Source organism: Monodon monoceros, unplaced genomic scaffold (assembly GCF_005190385.1).
Source record: "Monodon monoceros isolate NGI ecotype Baffin Bay Population unplaced genomic scaffold, NGI_Narwhal_1 Super_Scaffold_11, whole genome shotgun sequence".
In the NCBI taxonomy this organism is placed as follows: Eukaryota; Metazoa; Chordata; class Mammalia; order Artiodactyla; family Monodontidae; genus Monodon; species Monodon monoceros.
In genome coordinates this window covers 69,297,654-69,324,334 of record NW_021703767.1, presented here as the reverse complement: position 1 = coordinate 69,324,334, position 26,681 = coordinate 69,297,654, and the positions used below count along the sequence as shown (strand labels likewise).

General features: G+C 42.7%; 1 protein-coding gene across 1 annotated transcript; it reads left to right on the top strand.

Annotated features, from left to right (window-relative positions):
• Window positions 1–138: 138 nt before the first annotated feature.
• Window positions 139–26,681, top strand: ROPN1 (rhophilin associated tail protein 1). Its single transcript, XM_029215037.1, has 6 exons — window positions 139–388; window positions 16,233–16,360; window positions 19,757–19,874; window positions 21,150–21,311; window positions 25,766–25,941; window positions 26,471–26,681. Exons 2-6 carry the CDS (start codon window positions 16,245–16,247, stop codon window positions 26,535–26,537), a joined length of 639 nt encoding a protein of 212 aa, XP_029070870.1. The 5' UTR covers window positions 139–388; window positions 16,233–16,244; the 3' UTR covers window positions 26,538–26,681.

Below are 26,681 nucleotides of genomic sequence, written 5' to 3'. Positions count from 1 at the left end.
GAACTTCGGGAACCCAGACTGAGCTGGAGGCTGTGGCAGAGGCCTGAGCGAGACGGGAGGGGCGGAGCCGCGGGGTGGGGAGCGGGGGAGGCTCGGTGAGGTCGCGCCCGCGCCCGCGCCCCCGCGGCAGCGGTTGCCAGGCAGCGCAGCCGGCGTCCGCGTTGCCAGGCGAAGGCGAAGAGCTAACAAAGCCGGGTCCTGCCCCGCCTCTCCTGCGCCTTGAGGCTGAGGCCGGTGCCGCCCTTCCCCGCCCAGATTCTGCTGCTTTGCGCCCGACGGAGGTGCGAGGGCCTGGATCTCTCCCCACACCTCCCGCCTGACGCCAGGCGCGAGGTGTCGCCCGGTGCCGGTGCCGGTGCCGGATAGCCAGTTTGGGAGCGAGCCTCAGGTAACCACCCTGAGGGGAAGTAGAGGGAGGGGAGCACCCTGAGCGCCCCGACGGCCGCCCGGGTCGGAGGGAAGAGTCCTGCCCGATGGGCCCACCTGGATTTTGAACCCCTCTTCTTCACAAAGCAAGAGGAGGGGACTGTGATCTTTAAGAGAACGTAACCATGGATGATTACTGTTCTCTACCCAAAGTATATGTATATTTTATACTCAGAGCTACCATTTTATGATTTCTTACACGGGGGGCAGTGATTTGGAAACACAACAGAATCTGGGATCAGATCCTCCCATTGACTAGACAAACCTCTGCTTTTTCACCTCTAACATGGATATAAGAATACCTACGGCGGGATTGCCATGAGGGCCAAAGGACATGACTAGTACTTTATAAACCGCTTGTCATTCATTCATTTTCCTCATATATATTGAGAACTGACTGTATTCTAGGCACCAGGCTAGGCACTGGGGATTCTATTGTGAGCAGAAAGTGACCGTCCCTGCCCTCAAGTTTACAGTCTATTGGGAGAGGCAGGTGTTCATCAAAAAATCATACAAATAATGTAAAATTAGAGCTGAGCTAAGTGCTGCCAAGGAGAGGTGACTAAGTGATGCTCTGAGAGGGTATAAGGAAATTGACAGTCAGAGAGGTCAGGGAAAGCTGATCTGAGACCCAGAGAACCTATGGAAAGGTGAGGAGTGCATCCAGGCAAGGGTAACCATGTGTCCAAAACACATCATCTCCTATTCCAAACCCAAGCAAGTACATACAGTTGCCTGGTCCTTGGTTCTAAGAGCAGTTCATAGAAACTCCCTCCGAAATTCTGGTGTCTGGAGCCTTTCATTCAGGTAACTGCAGGCTTTCATTTATATAGTTGAGGCCCTGTTTAGGGCACACCAATAAAACCAAATAAGAAATTGCAGAAACAAATCTATATTTCATATTGGATAAGACCTATATTCTTCAGCACTCAGCACACACGTGTTGGCCTGCCTTTCCACGTTGGGAGGCAAAGAGGAAATCTGTTGAATTTTAAGATTTGTGGGAGCAGGGCTAGAATGGATAGACAATTGAGGAAGGCCTACCATAACGGGAGTTTTAAGAACAGAAAAGAACTTCACAAAGCATTGGAATCATGGAATGTTAAGATAGAATGGACCTTTCCCCACTTCTTTTATCAGATGTGAACAAATGGTCCACATTGCCAAAAAGAAAACATTGGGATTCATTGCCTTTCCAACCTAAGGAGTCTATGATCCTAATTCTCTGTGGCTCAAAAGTGCATGGAAGTCCTGAGAGATCCATGGGGACACGGGTGGGGAATTTGACCTGTGTTTGCCATTTCTACTGTGGTGCCACCATCTATCCAGTCATCAAAGCTTGAAAAGTAGGGAGTCACCCTAAACTCTTCTCTCTTCTCATCCATCTCCCCCAGTGGTTACCAAGTCCTGTAGCCCCTGTCTCTCCTATCCCTCCCCATTGCAATTGCTTTTCAAGGCAATGATGCTCTCCAGAGTTGTCACCAAAAGTGCTGCCATATTCTCCTAACCAGGCTCCCTGCGTAAAGCTTCACTCCACTCTCTTCAGCGCATCTCCACAGCTTTCAGTCAATGTGTGTTTCCGAGTCCAGCAAAGAGAAAGAAATCATACAACAATTTAACAAAGACAGTTCAATATAACTAATTTTTAACTATAATCGATTGGAGTAATGGAAGATTGGTTAGCAAGACATAAAGATCCAAAGTATACAGGAATCACAGATATACGAAGCAATCACTACCCATAAGATAGATCGTCCAAGAGAGGGATGACCTCCCAAGAGTGTGTCACAGAGGGTGTAACCACAGCTCATTAGATGGCAGAGAAGTTGCTGAGGTTCCAGGCAGCCAGAAATCCACTGTCTGGGATGCGAAAGAAGCCATTCATGAAAAGGTGAGAGTACACTGGCTGTAGTCTGCTGCAAGCCTTCCCAAAAGAGGCGTCAGGGGAGGCGGCTAGCCACCGGGCGCTGCCGACTGCTGTGCACCGCGGCCATCGGGCACTTAAGAGGTTACATACTGCAGGCGGCCCAGAAGCTGCGCACTGCAGGACCCCGGCACTGGGGAAACTGCACGGTCCTGGAGCCTAACGGCAAGAGCCTGTGGAACCCACAAAAGAAGCCCCTTCCTCCTCCAGTATCCCTCCAGCGCCCTCTACTGACAAAGCTTCACATTATGCCAGCTGGCAAAGGGAAACTAAAAGACCTAGTTCCGTTTTTGCTGAGGAGGCAATGCAGGGTGAATGTGGAGCAGAGAGGAAATCAATTGATAACTGGAGCATCAAGTGAACACCAAAAGCTGATCGAGTGACTCTAGTGCTTAAATCCTCTAGTGGCTCCCTATTGCCTTTAAGATAAAGTTCAAAAGCCTTACCATGGCAAACCAGGCCTTTTATATTCTGGTGTTGGGCTATATTTCCAGCCTTAGGCACAGCCACTCCCCCTTTATCCACTCTAGCCCTCCATAATTACTCACAAGTCCCTGAATTCTCCATGTTCTCTGACACTTCCACCCCTTTGTCTAAGTAGTCCTAGCCACAAAGAATTCCCTCCTTGCTCTGATCAGATACCTACTCTGTACCTGGCACTGTTCTGGGGCTGGGAATAACAGCAATGAACAAACCAGGCTTCCACAAGTCTCTGTTCAAATATCATCACTATTTTGGAAGTATTTTCTGACCACCTTCTCCAGTCTTCAGATGAGTTAGATGCCTCATCTAGGAGTTTCTGTTCTCCTATATCTAGTACTTACCATACCCTATTGTAATCACTGATTTTCCTGTTAGTCTCTTCCACTGGCCTATGGGCTCTCTGAGGGCAGGGTGTGTGACTAATTTATTTCTGTATCCCAGTATTTATTCAGTGCTATTGCTGACACATAGGTTTTATTGGATTGTTTGTCCAGGATCACATAATTAAGTCAAAGATAGACCCAGGACCAGAGTCCTGGTCTCCTGTTTCATGGTCAAGAGTGCTTCTTCACTAGAGTTTGATCCGCCCTATGGAATCTGTGTTTTGTATCAGACAAGCCAAGTGCAATGTTAAACATCATCAATAATGGTAGTGGAGGGACGAACTTGGTGGCGCAGTGGTTAAGAATCCGCCCACCAATGCAGTTGACATGGGTTCGATCCCTGGTCTGGGACGATCCCACATGCCGCGGAGCAACTAAGCCCGTGTGCCACAACTACTGAGCCTGTGCTCTAGAGCCCGTGAGCCACAACTACTGAGGCTGTGTGCCACAACTACTGAAGCCTGCATGCCTAGAGCCCGTGATCCGCAACAAGAGAAGCCACCACAAAGAGAAGACTGCACACCGCAACGAAGAGTAGACGCCACTCGCAGTAACTAGAAAAAGCCCGTGCGCAGCAACGAAGACCCAACACAGCCAGAAGAAAAAAAAAAAGAATGGAGAGAAACATAGCCCTGATCTTTTGTTGAAAACTATGGTGCATTCACCTCTCATAGCCCTTATGTACTTTGAGTCCCATATCATAGGAATGCTATGATGAAATCAGAAATAGAGAAAACAAGTAAATGGATGAAATGATGTAGGGGAATATTCTGAGTCTTCACTCTGAAGAAATGGAGACTTTCATTTACATGAAAGACAAGGTTAAGGTGGCTCCAGGTTTGTATGCCAGGTCCCAAAGTCAGGGGGTGTGTTCCCAGAGGAAGAAGGGGCTTCTCTTGTGGGTTCCATATGCTCCATCACTGTGATTAGGGAGCACAGTTAACGTAGCAGTCTGTAAACAGTATCCCTGGGCTTGTGGACCATGATATGAACATGGGGGAAATCTCTGAAATATGAACATGCCTAAGTTAAGACACTTCAAACAAGGTAAATGTTCACTTGTTAAATAATAAACATGTGGAACTCATAACTTTCAAGAGGTGGTACTAGCATGATATATAAGCAATTTGGAGAAATTTGCTAATAACAGAGCCAAAAACCACTACTCAAAAAAAAAAAAAGGACAAGGTCAGGTAGGACTGCTCTTAGCAATATTGCTGTTGGCATCCAAATGCTGGGTTGGCTTGATCCAGGGGTTGGCCCAGGGTAGAGAAAGATCCAGACTTCTGTGAAGTAAAGTTGGAGAGGCAAGCTAATATGAATAAGACAAATCACGGAGAGCTTGAAAGTCAGACAGGCCATCATTTTGATGAGAAATGAAATGAAGATCCACTAAAGGTTTTAGAAAGTGATGTGATAACATGAGTGGTTAAGACATTTTATCTGGGAAAACTAAACCTCCATCTCCTGGCATTGGAAAATGATTATAATATTAGAACCTACCTATAGATGGATATAAGGATTAAATGAGATAAGGAATGTGCATTGACTTTCAAACCTCTCTTAACGCTGGGCACCCTTCCATTCTTTGGAACTGTATGGAATATGGCTAACAAGACAATAATCATGTTTTCAGGACAAAAAATTACAACATACTCTGACAAATAATTTTTGTTCCACTTCCGGGTGCTAAAAATGTACTTTTCATGATGCAAATGGGAATATCCAGGATATTTCAGTAATTTATGGAGAGAGTCAAACATAATGTTTGAAAGTAGGATTGCCCTAGAGAAAATCCATGATGTGTAATTGCCTTATTCTGAGAGAAGCAGTATGGTATAGTGTGGGAAGAGCAATGAAGGAGACCTACGTTCTTGACTCAGCTCCAACAGAAACTGTTAGCTTGTGCCAATCACTTCACCTCTTTGTACATCAATTCTCTCACTTGTAAATTGAAGATATTGAACTATATTGTAAGTCAAATTAAGTCCCTTCCTTTTTTGGGAAAGATGTTCCTTTTTATTTTCCAGACAGATTTTTTTTTTTTTAAGTCCACTGGGACTAAAGTGGGGAATGAAAGAGAAGGATGAATAAAAATGGCCATGATATATCAGACTAATGCAATTGAGAGAGTAAAAGAAGTTTGTTTTGGATGCTTTTATGGAAAAGAGGGATTCTACAGTAGGTACATGGTGGATATGACTGTAGCATGGTTGAGAGTTTGCAACTGCAGATTTGGGAGTCATCAGCATAGGGCTCTGGTTAAAGGCCCCAAAATGCCTCTGCTTCTAGTTAGAATATAGTAGGTTGCAGCAGCTCAAGCCACCCACTGCAACAAATTTAAAAATCTAGAAAAATTATTTTTTAAGATATTGTAAATACATCAGGGAGCTTTAGAAGCAAGGAGTACTGGATCAATTCAAATTCCAGGAGGGTGCTGAGCCCTTCCAGGGTGAACTGGCTTATTTTTAACAATGGAGACCAAAAGACAATGGGATTACATAAAGTGCTGAAAGGAAAAGTTACTAACCTAGATATTCTATACTCAGTGAATATGCCCTTTAAAAGAAACGAGGCAATTAATAGACAAACTGTTCAGAGTATTTTTTTTAGCTGTTTACAAAATACACACCTTGAACAAAAGGATACCAAAACATCGAAGGGAAAAGTTTAGAAAAATTTTAATCTTGCAAAAATTAAAAGAAAACTGGCAGGCAAAGTTGACTTTAAGACAAATAAAGTGAGGCATTTCATAATGATAAAGGTTAAATTCAAGAGGAAAAAATTTTAAATCCTTAATATTTGTGCAGCTAATAACAGAGATTGAAAATTTATCAAGCAAAAATTGACAGAACTAAAAGAAGAAATAGACAAAACCACCTTATAGATGGAGATTTTAAAAACACTTCTCTCGGTTACTGATAGAATAAGCAGACAAAAAAATAAATAAGGATATAGAAGATCTGAACTACATGATTAAGCCTCTTAACATATATAGAACATTACACCCAACAACTGCAGAGTAAACATTCTTTTCTGGTACACATGGAGCATTTATCAAAATTCTTAAAAACAAACAATTTGAGAGAAAAAAAAAAGTATAGCTTAGAAAACACAAACATCCAGGGACTGAGCCTTAGGCAATACTTCTAAAAAGTAGTGGTGGAGACAAAGGTGAGCAACAGAAATGAACAAGGAACAGCAGAGAGTTGGGGCAAGCAAGACTCTGTACAACCATCATCCAGTGGAGCAAGATGTTTCATCAGAGAGGGATCGATTTCTCAGATGCAATACAGAAGCCAAGAAGTGTTGTGGGGAAACTCACTAGATGTAGCAGTCAGGGAGACCGGTGATATTTACATTTATGAAAGCAGTTTCAGAATAATAATCAAGATGGAAGCTTTATAGGAGGTTAAAGCAGGAGGGATCATGTGGAGAGGAAAGAGAGTCAGTCCTTAGTGCACTTGGGAAGTCTGACAGTGAAAAAGAGAATTAGACCATTGGGAAAGATAGTAAAGTAAAAAAAAAAAAAAAAAATGTTTTTAAAGGGAAGGCCAGACAGTGCCCGGAGGAGAATGTAGAGGGTCAAATGCTGGTTCCTCAGGTCTTGGACAAGGCAAGAACTAAGAGCTCAAGCAGCAGAGGAAAGACTATGAGGTCAAAGGGATGGACTGGTGGCAGAGGATGGCAGTGTGACTTCATTCTGATATCCTTGATCTCACTCAGGTAGGGCGTGAGGGGAAAGTCATTCCCTGGAGATTAAATAAGAAGTAGAAATGTGTTTTGGGGGGATGGCAAAGATCAATGCAGGGGCTTCCCTGGTGGCGCAGTGGTTGAGAGTCCTCCTGCCGATGCAGGGGACGCGGGTTTGTGCCCCGGTCCGGGAAGATCCCACATGCCGCGGAGCGGCTGGGCCCGTGAGCCATGGCCGCTGAGCCTGCACGTCCGGAGCCTGTGCTCCGCAACGGGAGAGGCCACAACAGGGAGAGGCCCGCATACCGCAAAAAAAAAAAAAAAAAAAAAAAAGATCAATGCAGAAGCAGGTGTGAAGGAACTAGAGAGTAGAGTTGATGCAAGACTGGAGTGTGCTGTGCTGAGTGATATTGCAAAGATGACTTTTGTGATGTTATTGTTTTACAAAATAAAAATAGAGTGAGGCCTGAAGAACAGCCTGGGTCCAAATGTGATTGCCAATTAGATTAAGCCTCACTTGATATAAGCCTGCTTTTCTGCTTTTTTTAAATATATATATATATCTTTATTGGAGTATAATTGTTTTACAATGTTGTCTTAGTTTATGCTGTACAACAAAGTGAATCAGCTATATGTGTACATATATCCCCATGTTCCCTCCCTCCTGTGTCTCCCTCCCACCCTCCCTATCCCACCCCTCTAGGTCATCAGGAAGCATCGAGCTGATCTCCCTGTGCTATGCAGCAGCTTCCCACTAGCTGTCCATTTCACATTTGATCGTGTATATATGTCAGTGCTGCTCTCTCACTTTGTCCCAGCACCCCCTTCCCCCTCTGTGTTCTCTTCTCCCAGCTATCCCTCCCCCCTCAAGTCTGTTCTCTACGTCTGCATCTTTATTCCTGCCCTGCCACTAAGTTCATCATTGCCGTTTTTTTTAGATTCCATGTATGTGCATTAGCATACGGTATTTGTTTTTCTCTTTCTGACTTACTTCACGCTGTATGACAGACTCTAGGTCCATCCACCTCATTACAAATAACTCAATTTTGTTCCTTTTTATGGCTGAGTAATATTCCATTGTGTTTATGTGCCACATCTTCTTTATTACTTTTCTGGTTCTTTCAAACTCAGCTTATTTCAATCTTAGAATCACATGACCATCTTAAAATTTGTTCATGATTTGGTGTTTTATAGGTGTCAGAAATCTTAAAGACACCCCCCCCCCACTCTACCAGCCTCAGAAAGCAACTTCAATTCTCCTGAGGAAATCCCAGCTCCTTTTCATAAACTAATGCAAAGTTACACTGCCTTATCCTGCTGCCTCGGTAAGGGAGCTGCTGCCAGCGTCAGATGTTGCTCTTTCTTCCCCTTGGCTCCTACTTTCTTTAGAAAGTACCAGATGTCTTCGGCCTTTGTGACATTCTGGGAACTCTATTTCTCTGCAATTGAAAGAAGTTTATCCACTTTGCTAATTTGTCTCAAAATTTCTTGCTGGCTTCTAATCAATACTTTAGTTGAGTCATTTAACTTAGAAGCTAATTGCTTCCTTAACAACCAGTATTTTTACAGTTTACTTTCTAATTACATTCTTTTTAAATTATATAAATTAGATTTATAAGTTAGATATATATAAATCTCAGCTTTTACCAGAACTTGATTTCAATAATCACCAGAATCTCTTCTATAACACACAATCTTAAAACACTGAAACAACAGGCTTCCCTGGTGGCGCAGTGGTTGAGAGTCCGCCTGCCAATGCAGGGGACACGGGTTTGTGCCCCGGTCCGCGAAGATCCCACGTACCGCGGAGCGGCTGGGCCCGTGAGCCATGGCTGCTGAGCCTGCGCATCCAGAGCCTGTGCTCTGCAACGGGAACTTAAAAGTTTTTCAACTGGGGTGTCTGAAACTGGACTTTACACCAGAGCTTCCTAACCTTTTTCAACGTCAAGGCACACAGAAATCTTTATAAAGCACACTGGGGTACACTGTAGGGTTTTGGGAGGTCTATATGGAGCTTATGAAAAATTCAATATAGTTTTTTTTTTGAATCTGAATAATTTGATTTCTTCTGTCTTTGAAATTCTTAGGATAATGTGAATGGATTTCTAATGCACTTAAATTTTTTATATCATGTTTTTCCAAGTAACGTGACACCTAACAGATGTTTTGCTACCAGTCTTCTTTAGAGTTGAAGTTAGAAATATTAAACTCCCCCCGAACTACTTCTAACCTCATGTTTTCTTTGAATCTATGAGCATTGTTGGTACACTTTATTATATTTTCACACATTCATTGTGATTTTGATTAAATTCATTCTGGTGCTCGAAAATGTCCATTAAGCCAATTTTCTGAAGACAAGAAACTCTCCTCAACAATTCTGCAATAAGGATCATTGACATTTTTCAATTCCTCTTTTAGCTCCTAACCTCCAGGGTGGGGGAGGGAAAGCTTTTCCTTTGATAGGTGACTTAGTAGGAGACAGCAGACTGTTTCTTCACATAAAGCTAAAAACAGACAGAACCATAGCAGCCTGGATTTTACTAGCAACATCCTTTAATATGGAATTCACATCTATAGGCAAATGTACAGACAAGAGCTCTATGTGAACAAAACAATGTCTTGCATCTCAGGTATTCAGAACATGGAGAACAGATATGACATAAAGCCTTCCCACCTCCCTGCCATCACAGCTTTCCCACCAGTACAGAAACCGTTTTGCTTGCATAATCCAGAAAATCTTATTTGTTTTAAAATGTTTAGTTCCTACTCCAAATACCTGATCCTGAGTAGTTTGTTTTGGTACTTTCTGGCAAATCAATATTCTTCCAAGCCTTCCTCTCCAGGGATTCTAACTAGTGCTATTAACTGAACATTGTTACTAACATCTGCAGATGCATCACCCTTCAGGGAAACACTTTGCTTTGGTCTTGTAGCGACTACCATCAATGCATATTCTAATAGTAATACTCCATTTTTATATTTCCTTTGCTTCATTTGGTTCCAAACATGCTCATTTCTTAGGCAGGCTGTTAAAATGAGTGATTCTGTAATTGTGGGAGACATTTTGGCTTTAGTTCTTCCTGAACCCAATCTGATGTAAACTACTGTTGTAGTTGTAAACACTGCTGTAAACAGTCCCACTGAACAGTGGTTTTCAAAGTGTGGTTTCAGGGACTTCTGAGGATCCTTGACACTTTAGGGGGTAGGAATCCATGAAGGTAAAACTATTTTTGTAATAATACTAAGACATTGTATGTCCTCCTCACTCTCCTTCTTAAGAGTGTACAGTGGAGTTTTCCGGAAGCTATATGATGTGTGATTGAATTAAATCAAACGGATTGAATGCAAAGCAGATATGAGAATCTAAGTGTCTTCTACTAAGCCAGACATTAAAAGATTTTCAGAAGATGTAAAACAATGCCATGCTTCTCATTAAGGATTTTTGCTTGTTTGTTTCTGGAAACTATAGTTATTTTTCATAAAAATGTTACTTATGTTAACATGTAAAGGAGTTATTTTTATTTTAAAATAAATATTTTTGAATTTCTAAAATGATAAATATTGCAAGATATAACCCACATTAACAAAAGATCTTTAGGGTCCTCAATAACTTTTAGGAATGTAAGGGGTGCTGAGATCAAAAATTTTAAGAATTAATCTCTCAAAAGACTATCTGTATAATATAGATATTTTCTATTAAGGCTCTGGCATAATTTACCTGCCACAAGTTTTTTCATTTGATAACTTTTCCATGAAAATGAGATATTCAGGCAGATATTTGGGTAAAGAAAAAAGTTATCAGAGCGAACAAATCCAAATTTGAAATAATCCTCACTATTTTGTCTAATAAGTGATTTAAATTTATATTTTTGACTACATGTATATGTCTGTGAAACTCTAAAAAGTATGAAACTATAATTAGACTTTAATATTTAATTTAAAATTACCCTTTATAGTGGGAAACTAAATCGTATATTTAAAATACTTAAGGAGACTACAGAACTTTTTACTACAACAAATCAGTTTTCAGAGAAAATAAGATTGTCCATTTTCTTAAGAATATTTTTAAATAAATCACAAAACCTTTGAAAAATTAAGTATTTGATAAGGGGAATTTTTAGAAATATTACCATTTAATTTAATAATTAAAATGCTAAATTTTCCACAAAATATAAATATTACTTATACTCAAGTATAGTTAAAATATTTTGAAAAATATTTTTATAAGAATATTAAAGGCCTACAGTCCCTTTACTGAACCAATTAAATTTTCCACTATTATTTGCTTTTAGAAGCAAACTTTTTTTTATTTCTATAAACAAATAATGTCATTATAAAATTCCATTCAGAATCAGATTTTGGATATTTTACATCAAAAGCCAAGGATAAATAAACCTATAAATCAAGCCACAATTTAAAAAAATAAACAAAATCAATTATGTTTTATCAGAGACAAATGATGATGATGAAAATATGCCTTCTTTTCGGGGAGAAAATAATTTAAAAAATAAGAGCAAATTAAATCAAAGGAAGAACTAAGTATTTGAAACACTTATGCACAAAAGATTTCACTGACAATAAATACATTGCAATTAAAACAATAATCAGACTTACAGAGATGGTTTTAACATGGTGGTTAAAGGGGGAAATTCTATATAAGCATCTCTGCTGGCAGGTGCTCTGCATAAAACCTTAAGTGCAAAAACAATAATTACTGAAATCTGGAAGTTTACTGACTGAGCAAAATATGTATCCAAATATAATTTCAACTGTTACAAATTTGTGAATGGTTGTAAATTTTGTTATCACTATGAAAAGTTTACAACCATGAGTCTCTCATGGCACACCTGTAACCCATTCTGCCATGACCACTTGTGGGAAGCTCAGCTTTAGAGATCTATATAGGCAGAATAGGATAAAATGGTAAAATGTGTACTACAAATAATATTTGATGATACTCAAGCTTTGTAGGAAGGCTTATGGCATAGTATGGACTCAAGATGAACCTTGGCCGGGCTGTGCAGGTTTTTAACAGATGGCAGGGAAGAGGGAGGGCACCTCAAGTAAGCCAGCCAGAATTAACAACATACTGAGGATAGGGTACTGCTAACAATGGATGAGAAAGTGTTAAGCTTTGAATATATAATTTCTTGGAAAGTGGCCAGAGTAGACTATGTGTTAGAAATTTGTGTTCGTAAATTCTAGTAAAAAATTATATTAAAAAAATTATAGTATAAAATTACATGTATAAATCATGGAGAACCTTGAAAGTCAGGATATGATTATCATTTTGTGAGCTGGGCTCTCTCACCTATTAACAACAGTAGAAGATAGATCCCGACACACCGGCCAGAATAGGCCAGAGAATGACCCGAGACAGGGTTGCCTGTAAGGAGGCGAGGGGCCGAACCAGACTAAAAGAAGTGGAAAAAGAGAGGAAGGGATGAGTTTGGAGACACATTTCCAAGGAAACATCAATGGGATTCAGTGACAGAGTCAACAGATTAAAGAGAATAGAGGCCAAATGACTGAGGAAATGGTGGTATCGTGTTCTGAAACAAATCTGGAGAGAGGACTTAGTTGGGAGATGGAGAATGAGTTTTAGTGGAGATGTCCTGGAAGCAGTAAGGAGTGTGAAATGTAGCACAGGTCAGAGGTCCGGGACGGACCAACAAGTGTCATCAATACCATTTCGTGGTAGACGTGAGCTCTCCAAGAATGGCAGAATGCTAGAGACTGAGCTTTGGGAAGATTACTAAGTCTTGCTTAGCAGGAGGAAGGGGGAAGAGTTATGGAGACAGGAGGGGTGCTGAGGAAAATATAAAAACAAGAATAGTGTATGCCATCAAAAAAAGAGAAAGCCTCAAGAAAGGAATGACAGTCATGTTTAACTGGCCATCTCCAGCCTCAGACTATGTATGTTCAAATCCTGCCTGTTACTTATTAGTTACGTGTCGTTTCAAAGGTTTTATCGTCTTTCTTAGTTTCATCGTCATCTGTAAAATGGTGATAATATACCTGCCCCATATGGATATGTTGTGGATTAAGTGAAACAAAATGTATACGGAATACTTAGCACAGGATTATCTCATCTGGCACAGATAAGAAGTTAATAGATGTAATTGATGACTTTAAGGGACCGATGGAATGGTGAGAGCAGAAAAAGTTGCACGAGATTAAACAAGGATTGAGCATTGAAAAAAAAGACTAGGTATGAAAAACTTACTAGACAGTCTTTGCCCCAAAATGAAGAGAGATCACAGAACAGCTGTTAGAAGAGGCAGTAAGGTGAAGTAAAGGCTTTCTTATATTTGCTCTACACCAACAAAGGGTTATCATTAGTATTGTCATGGAGGCCTATTTAACTAGAGTTGGACCATCCTTCTATTGACATGAGGCCACTGAGCCTTCAGAATAGAAATCAAACAATTGCACAACAACTTAAAAGGTCCTGTCAAAATATATGCAGACAGTAAAATGATGCAGGCACTGTGGAAGACAGTACAGTGGTTCCTCAAAAAATTAAAATTAGAATTACTATCTGATCCAGCAATCCCACTTCTGAGTATATACTCAAAAGAATTGAAAGCAGGCACTGGAGCAGGTACTGTTCATGGCAGCATTATTCACAATAGACAAAAGGTGGAAACAACTCATCAACAATTCATCAAAAGATGAATGTATAAACAAAATGTGGTCTATACAAACAATAGAATACTATTCAGCCTTAAAAAGGAAAGAAATTCTGACACATGCTACAACATGGATGAACCTTGAAGACATTACACTAAGTGAAATAAGCCAGACACGAAAGGGTGAATATTGTCTGTTTCCACTTATATGAGGTCCCTAGAGTAGGCAGATTCATAGAGACAGAAGGTAGAATGGTGGTTGCCAGGCGGTGGGGAGGGGAATGGGAGTTATTGTTTAATGGGTACAGTTTCAGTTTGGGAAGATGAAAAAATTGTGAAGGTGGGTGGTGGTGACGGTTGCACAACAACGAATGTATCTAATGCCACTGAACTGTACACTTAGAAATGGTTAAAGTGGTCAATTTTATGTTATGTATATTTTACCACATATATATATATCCGACAATATGAGCAAAATAAGTCACTGTCCTTTGCTAGGTAGAATGAAAAGTTATCAGAAACAATCAACTTGTAGCAGTAACTCTTTTTAAATTATGAAATATTTCATACATACGAATAAAATGCATAATGTAAATTTAGGCAGAAAGAATAATGAAACAAACACGTAGGCAGCTACCATCCAGCTTGAAACAGAACATTACTAATAGTGTTGGAACTCCTGTTGTGTCTCCCTGATGATATCCCTCTCCCTCCCCTACCGAGGATAATGCCATTCTGAATTTGTGTTTATCATCCCTTGCTCTTTCTTATATTTCTTTATAATTAAACTTCTTATAATACTGTTCTTATTATATTTGTGACCCTAAACAACATACGGCTTTTTCCACCCAGCATCGTGAGATTCACCCGTGGTGATGTCTGTAGCACACTCATTGAGAACTGTGCTATCTTCCCAATGAATTGAAGCTTTTATATTATGTAGTGACCTCTTTATTCCTAACAATGCAATTTGCCTTAAAGTCTCTTTTGTCTGGTATTAACACATCTACATCAACTTTCTTTTGGTTATTATTTGCCTATTTATCCACATATCCTTTTACCTTCAGTCTTTCTGGTCCTTGTGTCTTTTCAGATGTGCCTACAGCTGGATATTTTAAAAAAATCCAGTCTGATAATTTCTGTATTTTAACCGGCACATTTAAGACCTTTCCTTTTTATTGTGATTACTGATATATATGGGTTCTCCTCTATCATGTTGTTTAGCCACCTTTCCTATGCTTCCCCCAGCCCCTCCTTTCTTGCCTTCTTTTGGATCAATTTGTTTTGTGTTGTTAGTGCTTTTAATTCCTCTTCTCCTTTCTACCGATTTGGTGGTTATATTACTTTTATAGTAATTATCCTTGAAATTTTGCCATGTGTACTTGACTTTTTACAAAGTTTAAAATTAATATCTTCATACTCTCTTCCTCTAAATAAAAGAACATAAAGTAAAAGATAATGGAGTACCACCAACCTGAGGCCACTTTGGTTTCTTGTCTTGGGATTTCCCAACCAGGCTGGTGGTATAAATTTAAAACTTAGACCTAGATTGTGGCTACAAATTCGTGGAAGACTATTTCTCCCCCAAAAAGTAGCAGCAAGAGAGAAATATTTCTGTGCCCCTTCCCCCCTGCCATTAGGCAGATATTTTCAGTCCCACCCTTTCACACTGAAAGTGTGTGAGCCTTGGAGGGTTTCAGATTTGGGGGGATGAGAGAGTCTTCCGTTCAGCTATTTACTTCTTCAGTCCTTGCCTGACCATTTGTCTCAAAGCTTCAAGTCCCTGGTGTCTACATTTGCCCCCAGGTCAGCCCTAATTTCTTCATTTGCTTTCCACACTGGTTTCTGCTTCGCTCACTTATCTAGCACATGAGGATTTCCCTCCCTTTCTTGCAAGCTCAGCAAGGCAATTTGAAAGGTACATTTGCTCGGATTTGTCTCGTATCCAGGTGTTTTGAAGAGACAGGGCTTTTCAGAACATCTAGTCTCTCTTTCTCTACTAAAAGCAAAGACTTTTCACCTGCTGCTTATTTGTGTATAGTGTTGCATACCATCTATGGATTTTCATGTTTTGTTTCAATTTGTCCTGGAACTTTTTGAGTGAAATATGCAAGTTTCTCTTTTACAATTAAAGTGGATGAGTACCTGCAAATGTACAGAGAGATGTTCATCAAATGGCTGTTTAATGATTATTTTTATTTGGAAATACGTAACCCAACGTCAAGTAATAGAGGATTCACAGAGTAAATTTTGCTACGATGCTTATTGGGCCAACAGGAGTTGTATGATATGGAAGATGGTCATGATAAGATGTTGAGTAAATAAGCTGTTTTGTATGTCCCCATTTTTATATATACAAATATATATTTACACTGAAAAAATTCTGGAAGGAGACAGCCAGTATTTGGGGATATCGTCAGGGATATTTTTGCTTACCTCTTGTTAATATCTACTTTTTAATGAACAAATAGTATTCTGTGTTTTTTATGTAAACGAAGGAATTACAACAACAAAAAGCAGGGATTAGTGAAACACTTTGTAACCTTGGAGATCTGTCTTGTGGGGTAGTGAACTCCCCAATACTGAGAGTGTCTAACAGAGCCTGGATGACCTCCTGTCCAAGATTCCTGTCATTTTATGATTCAAAGATTCTCATTTTGTTTATTCCTCCCCCCCCAACCCCGACAATAGGTCAACCAATCAATGCCTCAGACACATAAGCAAATATGCATCCCCCCGGAGCTGCCGGAATTGCTGAAGCAATTTACCAAAGCCGCCATTCGGTCCCAGCCGCAAGATCTCATCCAGTGGGCCGCCGAGTACGTACTCCTTTCTCACCTCCAGCCCGTGGTTCCCATTAGAGGTGGTGGTAGGGGGTGGAGGAGGGAAGGTCTTGGAAAACTGAGAAGGTTGTCACGGCTGCAGCCCGGGAGTCGGGACTGATCGGCATAATCTTTGGGATGTTCAGTTCTTGCATTGCTTTGGTGCTTTAAAATCCACACGTAAATACAGCAAACCGAGCGAGGATGGAGACCCTCCCCCCAAGGGAACGAGACTGAGCAATAGGACGCCAGGGCTATAGGCAAAGTGTCCTAGGGCAATGAGCAAGTGTTAGATTACCACATCACATCACACACGCACACTCCACCCTGTCCCTGCACTCCACCTCCACCCCTCCCCCACCCCCATCCCAGTGGAAAGAAGGGTTCAGAATCCCGCGGAGCTTAGCCTGCCTTTCCCTGGTGTAAACCAGGGCCTCATCCTCAGGTTTAACCACTAGATGGTAGCAGTGCACCTGTGGGGGAGCGATGTGATGAGCCCAGGTGGAGGATTGTGTGGGATCAGTCCAAGTGGCTTCGCTCCTGAGTTTACTCCTTCAATGGGACACCTTCCTCTACTGCTGTTAAAACTCATTCTTGCGCCCCAGCCAGAAACTTTGTATCTTGTCTTTGGGGAAATTGTTATTTTCTTGACTGTCTTTGAACTAATACGTTCCTTCAGCATAAGGATGTCCACACAGTACACGTTGCATTCTGGAGAAGCGAGGCAAGCGTGATGGGAACAGGCGGAGCACCGGCTCGGCTGCAAACAGCGTGCCCCCACCACAGGTGTCCTCCTTCAGGAGACACCTCCAGAGGCTGCTCAATGGAAGGAGCTTACACAATACCTGCTGGCTGAGGCTGAAAGAGCTTCACACACAAAGCCTCCCAGCTACCAAATGGCTTCTTAGACAAAAAGTGCCTGCTTGAACTGGGGAACTGAGGCTTGGGGCAGGAGTCAGGAGCTGACCAGACCTCCCGGCGACCATTTTCAGGCGATTTTTACTGCTTGGGGATGACCTCCTTAGTAGGGCTTCAGTGGGAGAGGGGGATGAGGAGAGAGAGGCTGCAGAGTGGAGCTGGTGGGTTGGGGGAGGGGAGAATGTCCGCAGCATGAGGTTGAGGAGGTGCAGTGGGCAGGTGGTGAGAAGAAGGTGCGGACACCTTTGAGAAGGCTCACGACGCAATCTAAGAGGGGCCTCATACAGTCTCCGGCTCCTGGGCTGGGCTAGGACGAAGCTTTTACAAATGGAAGGAAAATAAGCCTGTGGTGTTCATAAAAACAGACACAAATAGGGTTGCTTTGCCTAGTAATGAACTCTGTTTAGTTTTCTAGTCTAAATTTTATATATTACCTCTAAGATTGCACTTTAGCATCAGAAGGCTAATTTCTTTTAGCACACTCAGACAGACTTTGTTCTATACTATACAATAGTTTAAAACCCCATTTTATTGTTCTTGCACTGCTTTTATAGCAAGAAAAATGACATTTCTTGGTATTGTCCCTGACATTTACGGGAGAAAACATTCCACTGTTGTAGCCTGCTTGCTCCCCCATATTGTATCATGTGCTATAAATGTCTTAGATATCTGTGAAGAATCAGTTTGTAGTTTAACTACAATGAAAAAGGAGAACATGATCTAAGAACACTCTCCATGTATTCAGACACGGAAAGCACTTGTCAGACAGTTTAATGTAACTTACAAACCTGCAGCATTTTAGAGGTAAAACTCCACAAAGTATTTCCAGGATGAAATGTCTACTTAATTCACCACAAGCAAAAGTTTCCCTGCATATGTGTTGTCCGTGAAGAAACCATCTACCAGACATCAGCAGGACATAAACTAATTTGTCTTGTGGTGGGTAAGTGTGACCACACAAATTTGAAGAACCATGGAACTGCTCACTGCAGAAGAAGCTAAATAACCCATAGAGGATGAAATCCATGACTACAGCCTCATTTCCACGTTCTCTAACCAACTCTGCTACAAGGTCCAAAGACATCGCTGCTGAGCCACACCCACCCGACCACTGACCTGTCTGCGGAGACTGCTCATGCACATTGGTAGAGGTCACCTGAAAGTATTTCTTCTGCTCCCCCTGCTGGTGACCTCCAACGGGTGCCTGGAAGGTGTTTTGGTACTGGAAGCCGTTGCTCTGCATTGTGCAGTGGCTTAGAGACAAAGAGTGGTTTGCCCCATCATTGTATGGCTTTTATAAAATTCCCTCTGTGTTCTTTTTATATTACCTGGATCTGGAGAAATTAATAAAATAAAATTAATAAGAGAGGGGACAGAGGCTGTGATCCAGGGGTAGTCAATAACAAGGCTTCTGATGAAGACAGGCCCTTCCATATGGCACCGGTGCCCCAAGTATCAACTGCTCGTGTCCAATCTCTGCTGCAGGCAGCCTCTTCCCATCATAGATCAATCCCCAAACAGGGCTCAGTGTTTGTCCACACTGCACCAAAACAAAGTCCATTCCACAAGGCACTGATGGGCAGGCAGATGTTACTGACATTTCTGAAGGAAGATAGAGGAGGATTTTACAGCACACACCCCACGTGAGTTCACCTCAAACCCTTTTTGCGCTTGTCTTCTCACCTGAGCCTCCATTAGTGCCCTGCCAAACTTCTGTCCCCTCCCTGATGGAGCCCCAAGCCTCACTTCCTCCAGCTGGAAACCCTTCCAGGCTCACCCCTCAGAGCACCCCATCTCCTCCCCTTTCTTATGGAAGTCATTTTAATCTTCTTCCAACTTCTCTTTCCAAGATTACATACCCCTACTACTACCTAAGACCAACTTTAAGTATGTAGATAGCCATCGTACCAAGCATAAAGACTTTTATATTTGAAAGAAAAATCTCCTCCAAGTACTAGGATTCTTCCTTCATAAAAAAGAGCGGGGGATTTAAAATAACAATTTTCTCTCTCCTTTAATATACATACACATAAAATAGACATGCATATGTCCATATACAGTACTTATATCAATATATTATCTGTCTCAATATATATGCCTATATGTGTGTATGTATGTGTGCGCACGTGCACACATGTATATAAAACACTTAGGAGGGAATGACTGAAAAAAATACCCAGACCTAATAGGCTTCAGGGAATTCCATACCAAACACTTGGTACTCCTCATCCTTAGAGAAGAACAAATCTTTTTATTCCCTAAGCCATCTCTATACCTTAAGTGTAAAGTAACACATTCAGGCTTTTCCTGTACATAAATGAACTAAAAACAGTGTCTGGCATATAGAAGCCACTTAATAAATGTTCTTTCCTCCATCCCTTCCCTCAAAGAAAAGGGAGAGGGGATTCCCAAAGCATCCAGAGGCCACTGAGGTAGAGGCTGCTCCCCCTAGCCCCCCAACTTTTTTTCTTGTAGTTATTTTGGGGCCATGTCCCGTGGAGAGGTTCCTCCAGTGAGAGAGTGGTCTGAGCGAGTGACTTTGTCTAACTGGGCTGAGCTTACACCGGACCTGCTAAAGATCCTGCATTCTCGGGTAAGGGCCAAACGGCAGCACGGAGGGGGGATGTAGGGACGATGTCAAGGTTGGGTGCGTACAGACAAAAGTCACCTGGCCACTCACCATTGTCTTAAAATTCACTAAACCATGCACTGAGAGTAAATCTTCCTGTGGGGAAATAGGAATCATGGTGAAATAGGCTGTAAGCTGAGTTGTCAGTTGGGTCATCCCATGTCGTCCTGAAGCTGGCAGAATGTCCAGGGGCTCAATGCAATGTGAATTCCTTCTCTCCAGAAAGTGCAGGTCCACATGCCTTGCCAGTGTCTCCCTTACTGATCAAGCCCAGATACGATGCCAATCACAGTTGGGGAGGGCCATATTATAGTTCCCCAGTTACCCCAGGTGCAGACATAGCCTAGCTTTTAGGCTCTCTCCACAGCCATATCGTCCTGGGAGCTGTCCTGTGAATGGATGAGGAGGGTCTGTCTTGAGAAAGCTTGCAGTTTGGCCAACTCCCAAGAAAAATGGCTTAACACTACTATACCTCACTTTAGGATCCAGGACCAAGAGGTTTGGGGTGATTCAGGACTGACTTAGCCAACTGCCTTGGTCCCAGAGGCTTAGCATTTCACTGGAATCGGAGGACCAGGGAAGGTGTAGTAGCACTTCACTGGGGCATCTGCACCATTATTGCATTGTTGGCCGACAACTGGCCATTTGCGCCCTTCCCTCTTGACCACCAAGCACCTTGTGCGGTAGACACGGCAGAGATCCGAGGTACCTGGGACCAAGCAACATTAGGCATCCAGACCACAGACCCCATGTTATTCCCAGGAAAGCGTGAGCGATGCATTCAGGGTCTAGTGCAAAGAACTCAGCGGAGTCTAGAAGCAAGAGATTTAACATCTAGTTCTAGTTTCACCACTAATTAGTGGTCTCAGACAAGTTCTCTGCCCCTTGGTTTCATTTTCGGGCTGCTTTATCTGCCTTACAGGGACAACCTAGGGATGAAACAGCAGATAATAAAAGCACTAGAAAAAAAATTAAAGTGTAATATACATGTATGTTTTCCCCATAACTCTGATACCTGAAGTTTGAATGATTATGTCTCAGCACGTTCTTCACTAGGCTGAATATTTCTCTACCCTTACAAAGAGAACTGCCAAACAGAGTCTCTGTTGACCCCTGACACCTTCCCCCACCCCTTGCTGTGTGCTAGGAGAACCGGGGCCTTGCCCCGGGTAGGTTTCTCAGGGCCTTCTCTTGTCCTGTCCCTCATTCCCTGTCTTGTGTCTGTCCCCGGCCCCGCAGGTTGCTGGCAGACTGATTGTCCATGCAGATGAGCTGGCCCAGATGTGGAAGGTGCTGAATCTCCCACCCGACCTGTTTAACAGTGTGATGAATGTGGGCCGCTTCATGAAGGAGATTGAGTGGCTGAAGTTTCTCGCCCTTTCTTGCAGCTCTCTTGGAGTTGTAAGTTAGCTTTAATGGTTTTTGTTCCTTAAGGGAAAATCTCTAGGGACCTGGCGGAGGCGGGGAGGGCTGGTAAGAACACACAGTCAACTCTCCAGGGTTCATGAGGAGCGTGCCCCTTCTTGTCTACTCCTTCTCCTCTCTGAATTAAGGTCATTTCTCTGCTCATCAGCCAGAAGCAGGGATTAGGAGGAGAGAGGGGAAAGCTGTCATCAGGCTCTGGGGAGAGGTTGACTAAAATGCAGGTTTGGGATTATTTATGAATTTCAGTCACTGCACTTAGGTTTATTTCCATTACCACTCCACTCCCTCCATTCATATTCCTAAAGGTAACCAAGAGCCAGCTGTAGAAGATGGGCTTATACTTGGGTTTCAGACACCTAGAAGATATACCAATAGAGATTTTTAAAAAGAGGTGCAGCCTTATCAAAAACTACTATTTGATAAGCATAATTGGATAGAAAAATCAGAGAGAAGAGAGCAGGAAAGGAGAGATGAGGCTATTTCCAGACTCAGAGTCCTGACATCCCCAGGGATGCAGGATGCTCATACAAATTCATGCCTTTTCCAAATTTGACTTGATTGACAACGGCAAAAGCCGTTTTCCTGTTTTAAAGAAACCAGTTCATATACATACTTAAAAGCTTTAGGTATCATCTTATATGTGGACTCACTCTTGTTAAACACTATTATAACTTAAATGAAAATGAGTCAGAAAAATGATTTTTTTTAATCCCTGAAATACATACAAGTTTAAAACTTAATGAGAAAATTATTGCCTCTGCCAAAACTAAATGGTACGAAAAAGGTAGTTTGAGTCATTCAGTATATTTAAATACAATCTTGTTCTTTCTTCTCGAATATCCTGGGTATGCACATTAGACACTTTTGTTAGTGAGAAAAGTTACCAGAAATACCGTATTCCAACTTTTCCTGTGGATGCTGCTGAGCTTTCAGCATAATTATCTCTTTAGAGAGGAGAGGCCATTTGTGGGTTATTTTTTTCCTTCTCCGCTGCCCTTTCTAGCACCCTTATGCAATGAATAAACTACCGTCAGCAGCAGAGGCAGATAAGTGGCCAGTCAGCACTGCCACACTTCTGTGGAATTAGCCCCAAGGATTGGGGAAAATCACAGGGGAGGAATAAAAAATGGGCACGTTTTATGAAATTCTCACGGGGTCACAAGTTCACTCACACCATATTCAGAGACATCCAAGGAGGGGGGAAGTGTACCAATACTTTCTCTGTCGTTAATCCTGCTCTTCCCCATCTATCCTACCCGTGAAGGGTGGAGTAAGAAAATAAGTAGATTCAGCCCAACCCAGGACTTTTCATCTGCTGCAATAACTGAAAACAGCTTCAAGGTGAATTGCTCAGTCTCTCAGATGTTTCCTCACTGCTCCTCTCTTCAAGGTGGCAGTTGTTCAAGGAAAGTGGTGATGCTGGGATCACAGAGCAGCCAAGAGGAGAGTTCCCACATCGCTTGGTCCTCTCTGGCATCTCTTTTTTTTTTTTTTTTTTTTTTTTGCGGTACGCGGGCCTCTCACCGTTGTGGCCTCTCCCGTTGCGGAGCACAGGCTCCGGACGCGCAGGCTCAGCGGCCATGGCTCACGGGCCCAGCCGCTCCGCGGCATATGGGATCTTCCCGGACCCGAGCACGAACCCGTGTCCCCTGCATCGGCAGGCAGACTCTCAACCACTGAGCCACCAGGGAAGCCCACTCTCTGCCATCCCTTGTCTCCCTGGAAATACTCATCTGTGTGGTCACTAGCTGTGCAGCTGAAGTCTTTGGTCTCTCTCACAGAACGACGGTCCCCCAGCCAGCTCACCTCCGTTCTCCCTGGTACTCAGGGCCTCTTTAAGTCTCTTCTGGGTTGCCCTCAACTGCTCCCTGCCTTTGATGCTCTGTGTCACAGCCGCTCAGCACCTTGGAGGTGTCTGAGTCCTCTCCTTGTCCACATACCTCGCAGTAACCAAGAGTGACTTCGGAAAATCAGATTCCAACCCTCCCTCTGCAGCTGTAAGGTTTACTTTGATATGGCTGCCACCCAAACTGGGCAGAGGAAACCATGAGGTGAATTCTTTCTACCTCCCTGCTAAAACGGGGAGGTTGGCCTAGATGTTCCGTGAGGTCCTTTGATCTCCAACATCCTGTGGTTCAATTCCACCTTCTCTGCTTCCACAGAGGCACCATCAGGCCTGGCTCTGGATGACAGTGGAGCCCGCCAATTCTGAGAGGCACTCAGGTGTCTGACTTTGCTCTCCATCATCCCTATGTCAAAGAACACCTAGAGGTTAGGGCTTCCCTGGTGGCGTAGTGGTTGAGAGTCCGCCTGCCGATGCAGGGGACACGGGTTTGTGCCCCAGTCCGGGAAGATCCCACATGCTGCGGAGCGGCTGGGCCCGTGAGCCATGGCCGCTGAGCCTGCGCGTCCGGAGCCTGTGCTCCGCAACGGGAGAGGCCACAGCAGTGAGAGGCCCGCGTACCGCAAAAAAAAAAAAAAAAAGAACACCTAGAGGTGAAGTCAGCATGAAACTCTAGTCTGTAAATAAAGGGTGCCCTATGGATCCAGGGCCCATCCCATTTTGCCCACTTGGTTCGTGTTGGACTATTGCTGGGAACTTAAATGTAAGGGTGGTCAGGATGTCACCATCTGGAGGAGGGTGGCACTCTTGCTAATTGCTACATTCTCGGAGGCAAGCCCAGAAATGCCCTCCTTTCTTTGCCAGCTCACCAGCCAGCCATGATCTCTGGGCCATGTGGAAAATCCAGCCCCCTCCTTATAGAAGAATCTAATGGCAGGAATTTTAGGAAGCAGGTGCATTTACTTCCCAAATCTGCATGTGATTCACAATGCTACAGTATGCAGACCTGTGTTCCTCTTCCCCTTCACCACTCCTTCCTCTAGAATACCTACCAATCATATACAAGAAGAGATCGTGTAATCGTGTTCACTGGAAGGAAGGGCATGTTTTGTTAGCAAATAATTCACTTTCTGAGCCTTTCGCCTCTGAGTTTGAAAATGAGGCTTGTAAGATGCTTACAGGCTATCTCTATGGAGTGGATCCCCATCTGACGAAAAATTCTTGTGCAATAGAATGCAGATCTCTGTCTACTTTCAAGTTATTTAAGTTTACCAAAAAGCTCCAGTCTAGAGAGTTCTTATCCATTCATCTGTTTATTAAATATTTGAAAATCATATAAGGGCAATAGAATTTGAGTTATCTGAATAATCAATAAAAGATGTTCAGGGTAGAAAGCACCTTTATTAGTGTGCTAAGGCTGCCGTAACAAAGTACCACAGACTGGGTGGCTTAAACAACAGCAATTTGTTTTCTCACTGTTTTGGAGGCTGGAAGTCTGAGATCAAGATGTCTCATTGGCTTGTAAATGGCTGTCGTCTCCCTCTTTCTTCACGTGGCTGTCCCTCTCTGCATGCGTGTGTCTGGTCGGTCTCCCTCCCCCATTCTCTCTCTCTGCATCCTAATCTCTTCTTATAAGGACACCAGGCCTATTGGATTAGAACCCACTATGATGACTTCATTTTAACTTAATTAGCTCTTTAAAGGCCCTATCTCCAAATACAGTCACATTCTGAGGTTCTAGGGGTTAGGGCTTCGACAGATGAATTTTGCGTGGACATAACTCAGCCCATAACAGCACCCCAATTTGGATGAGGCTGTAGGAAGAGGACTACAGAACAAAGGCAATAGGGGAGTAGGCTTTTTTTTAGAAGCAGAGAGGATGAGCTATAGATGGAAATTGGGAAGTTCAGTGCACACATGCTCACAAAACTACCCAAAATCACTGTCATGCTGACCGCAAGTCATGCACGTGGCCTCCCATCCTCTCTGACAACCTCTTACTAGCCTCCTGTGTGCCCACCCTCCCACCCTCCTTTGTGGAAGGGCCTGGCACACTGCCTCACACAGTGCTTCACGATGACCTCCAGGAGAGAACTCCCAAGGGCAGGAGAGAGGAAATGAAAGCAGTCTCCTCCCCTGCTGTGGCATTGCTCCAAGTGTCTCACTGGAGTATACAAGCTAGACTAATCATTTCAGCCCCTTAGAGAGAAGACTGCAGGGCAGTAAGAAGAAATCATTCTAATTTTGTAGATTACAAAAGCAAATTCCCCTCCTTTAGTGAGATTATTCTAATTAAAGTAATAAATGTCTTAAAGCATTCAACAGCTTATAAACTTAATTCCTTGAAAGTATCCCTCCAACCAAGAAAGGAAAGGAAAAAGAAAGGCACCCAGTAGATACTCAATATTTTGGGATTGAGTTAAATGACATTTGGGTGTAAAAAATTCAAGCTTTCCAGAATATTACATCATCCCCACTTTATTTTACGAGAGCAAGGTGTTTGTTTTCTTTGTCGTTATCTAAACTGATCTTAGGAATTTAGTTTGGAATAGTGACCTTCTCCTCATTTAACCTTATGGCTTTACAGACCATTGCCAGAACCCTCAAGATAGTGTGTGAAGTGCTATCATCTGACCACGATGGTGGCCCTCCCCGGATCCCTTTCAGCACCTTCCAGTTTCTCTACACATATATCGCTGAAGTGGATGGGGAGATCTCTGCATCACACGTCAGTCGAATGCTCAACTACATTGAACGGGAAGTGTAAGTAAACATTTACCAATTGGAGGGGAAAGAGTGTGCGGAAAACAAATATAGCAGGCCAAGATATAGTGAGGTTACTGTGTTATACTGCTCTGGGAACAGAGGCATATTGTGAAGAACAATAAATAGGGATCAGAAAGAGAAGGAGAAACAGAAGAGAAAGAATGGTATAGAACAGTGATTCTTAGAGTGCTACCCAGACCAGCAGCAGCAGTACCTGGGAACGTGTTAGAAATGGGATTTCTCAGGCTGCACCCTGAGTCCATCAAGTCAGAAACTCTGGGGGCGGGGCCCGGTGGCTGTGTCTCAGCAAGCACAGTAGGTGACTCTGGCTCCCTTTCAGGTTTGACCAGTGGGGTAGGAGGGGAGGAGGAGGAAAAGGCAGTCCAGAGTTCGGAGAAATAGAGGGTGATGAGGGCAGGAGCCACAGCAGAATTAATTTGGAGGGAGAGAGTTATTTATATATTGTCTTTCTTAAGATTAATTGTTAAATGAGCTAACCCCCAAATATCTATTTTTTCCCAAACAGTATTGGTCCTGATGGTTTAATCAAGGTGAGTGACTTTACCCAAAACCCCAGTGTTCGGCTGGAATAAAAGCACAGTTTTGGCAATTTTAAAGGAAGATACAGAGACGATTGTGCTTCAGAACGACTGAACCGTATACACCATCCAATGTCAATTTTCCTGTGAAACTGGTGCACACTAATAAACGATTAGGCAAACATATGAAATCAGAAA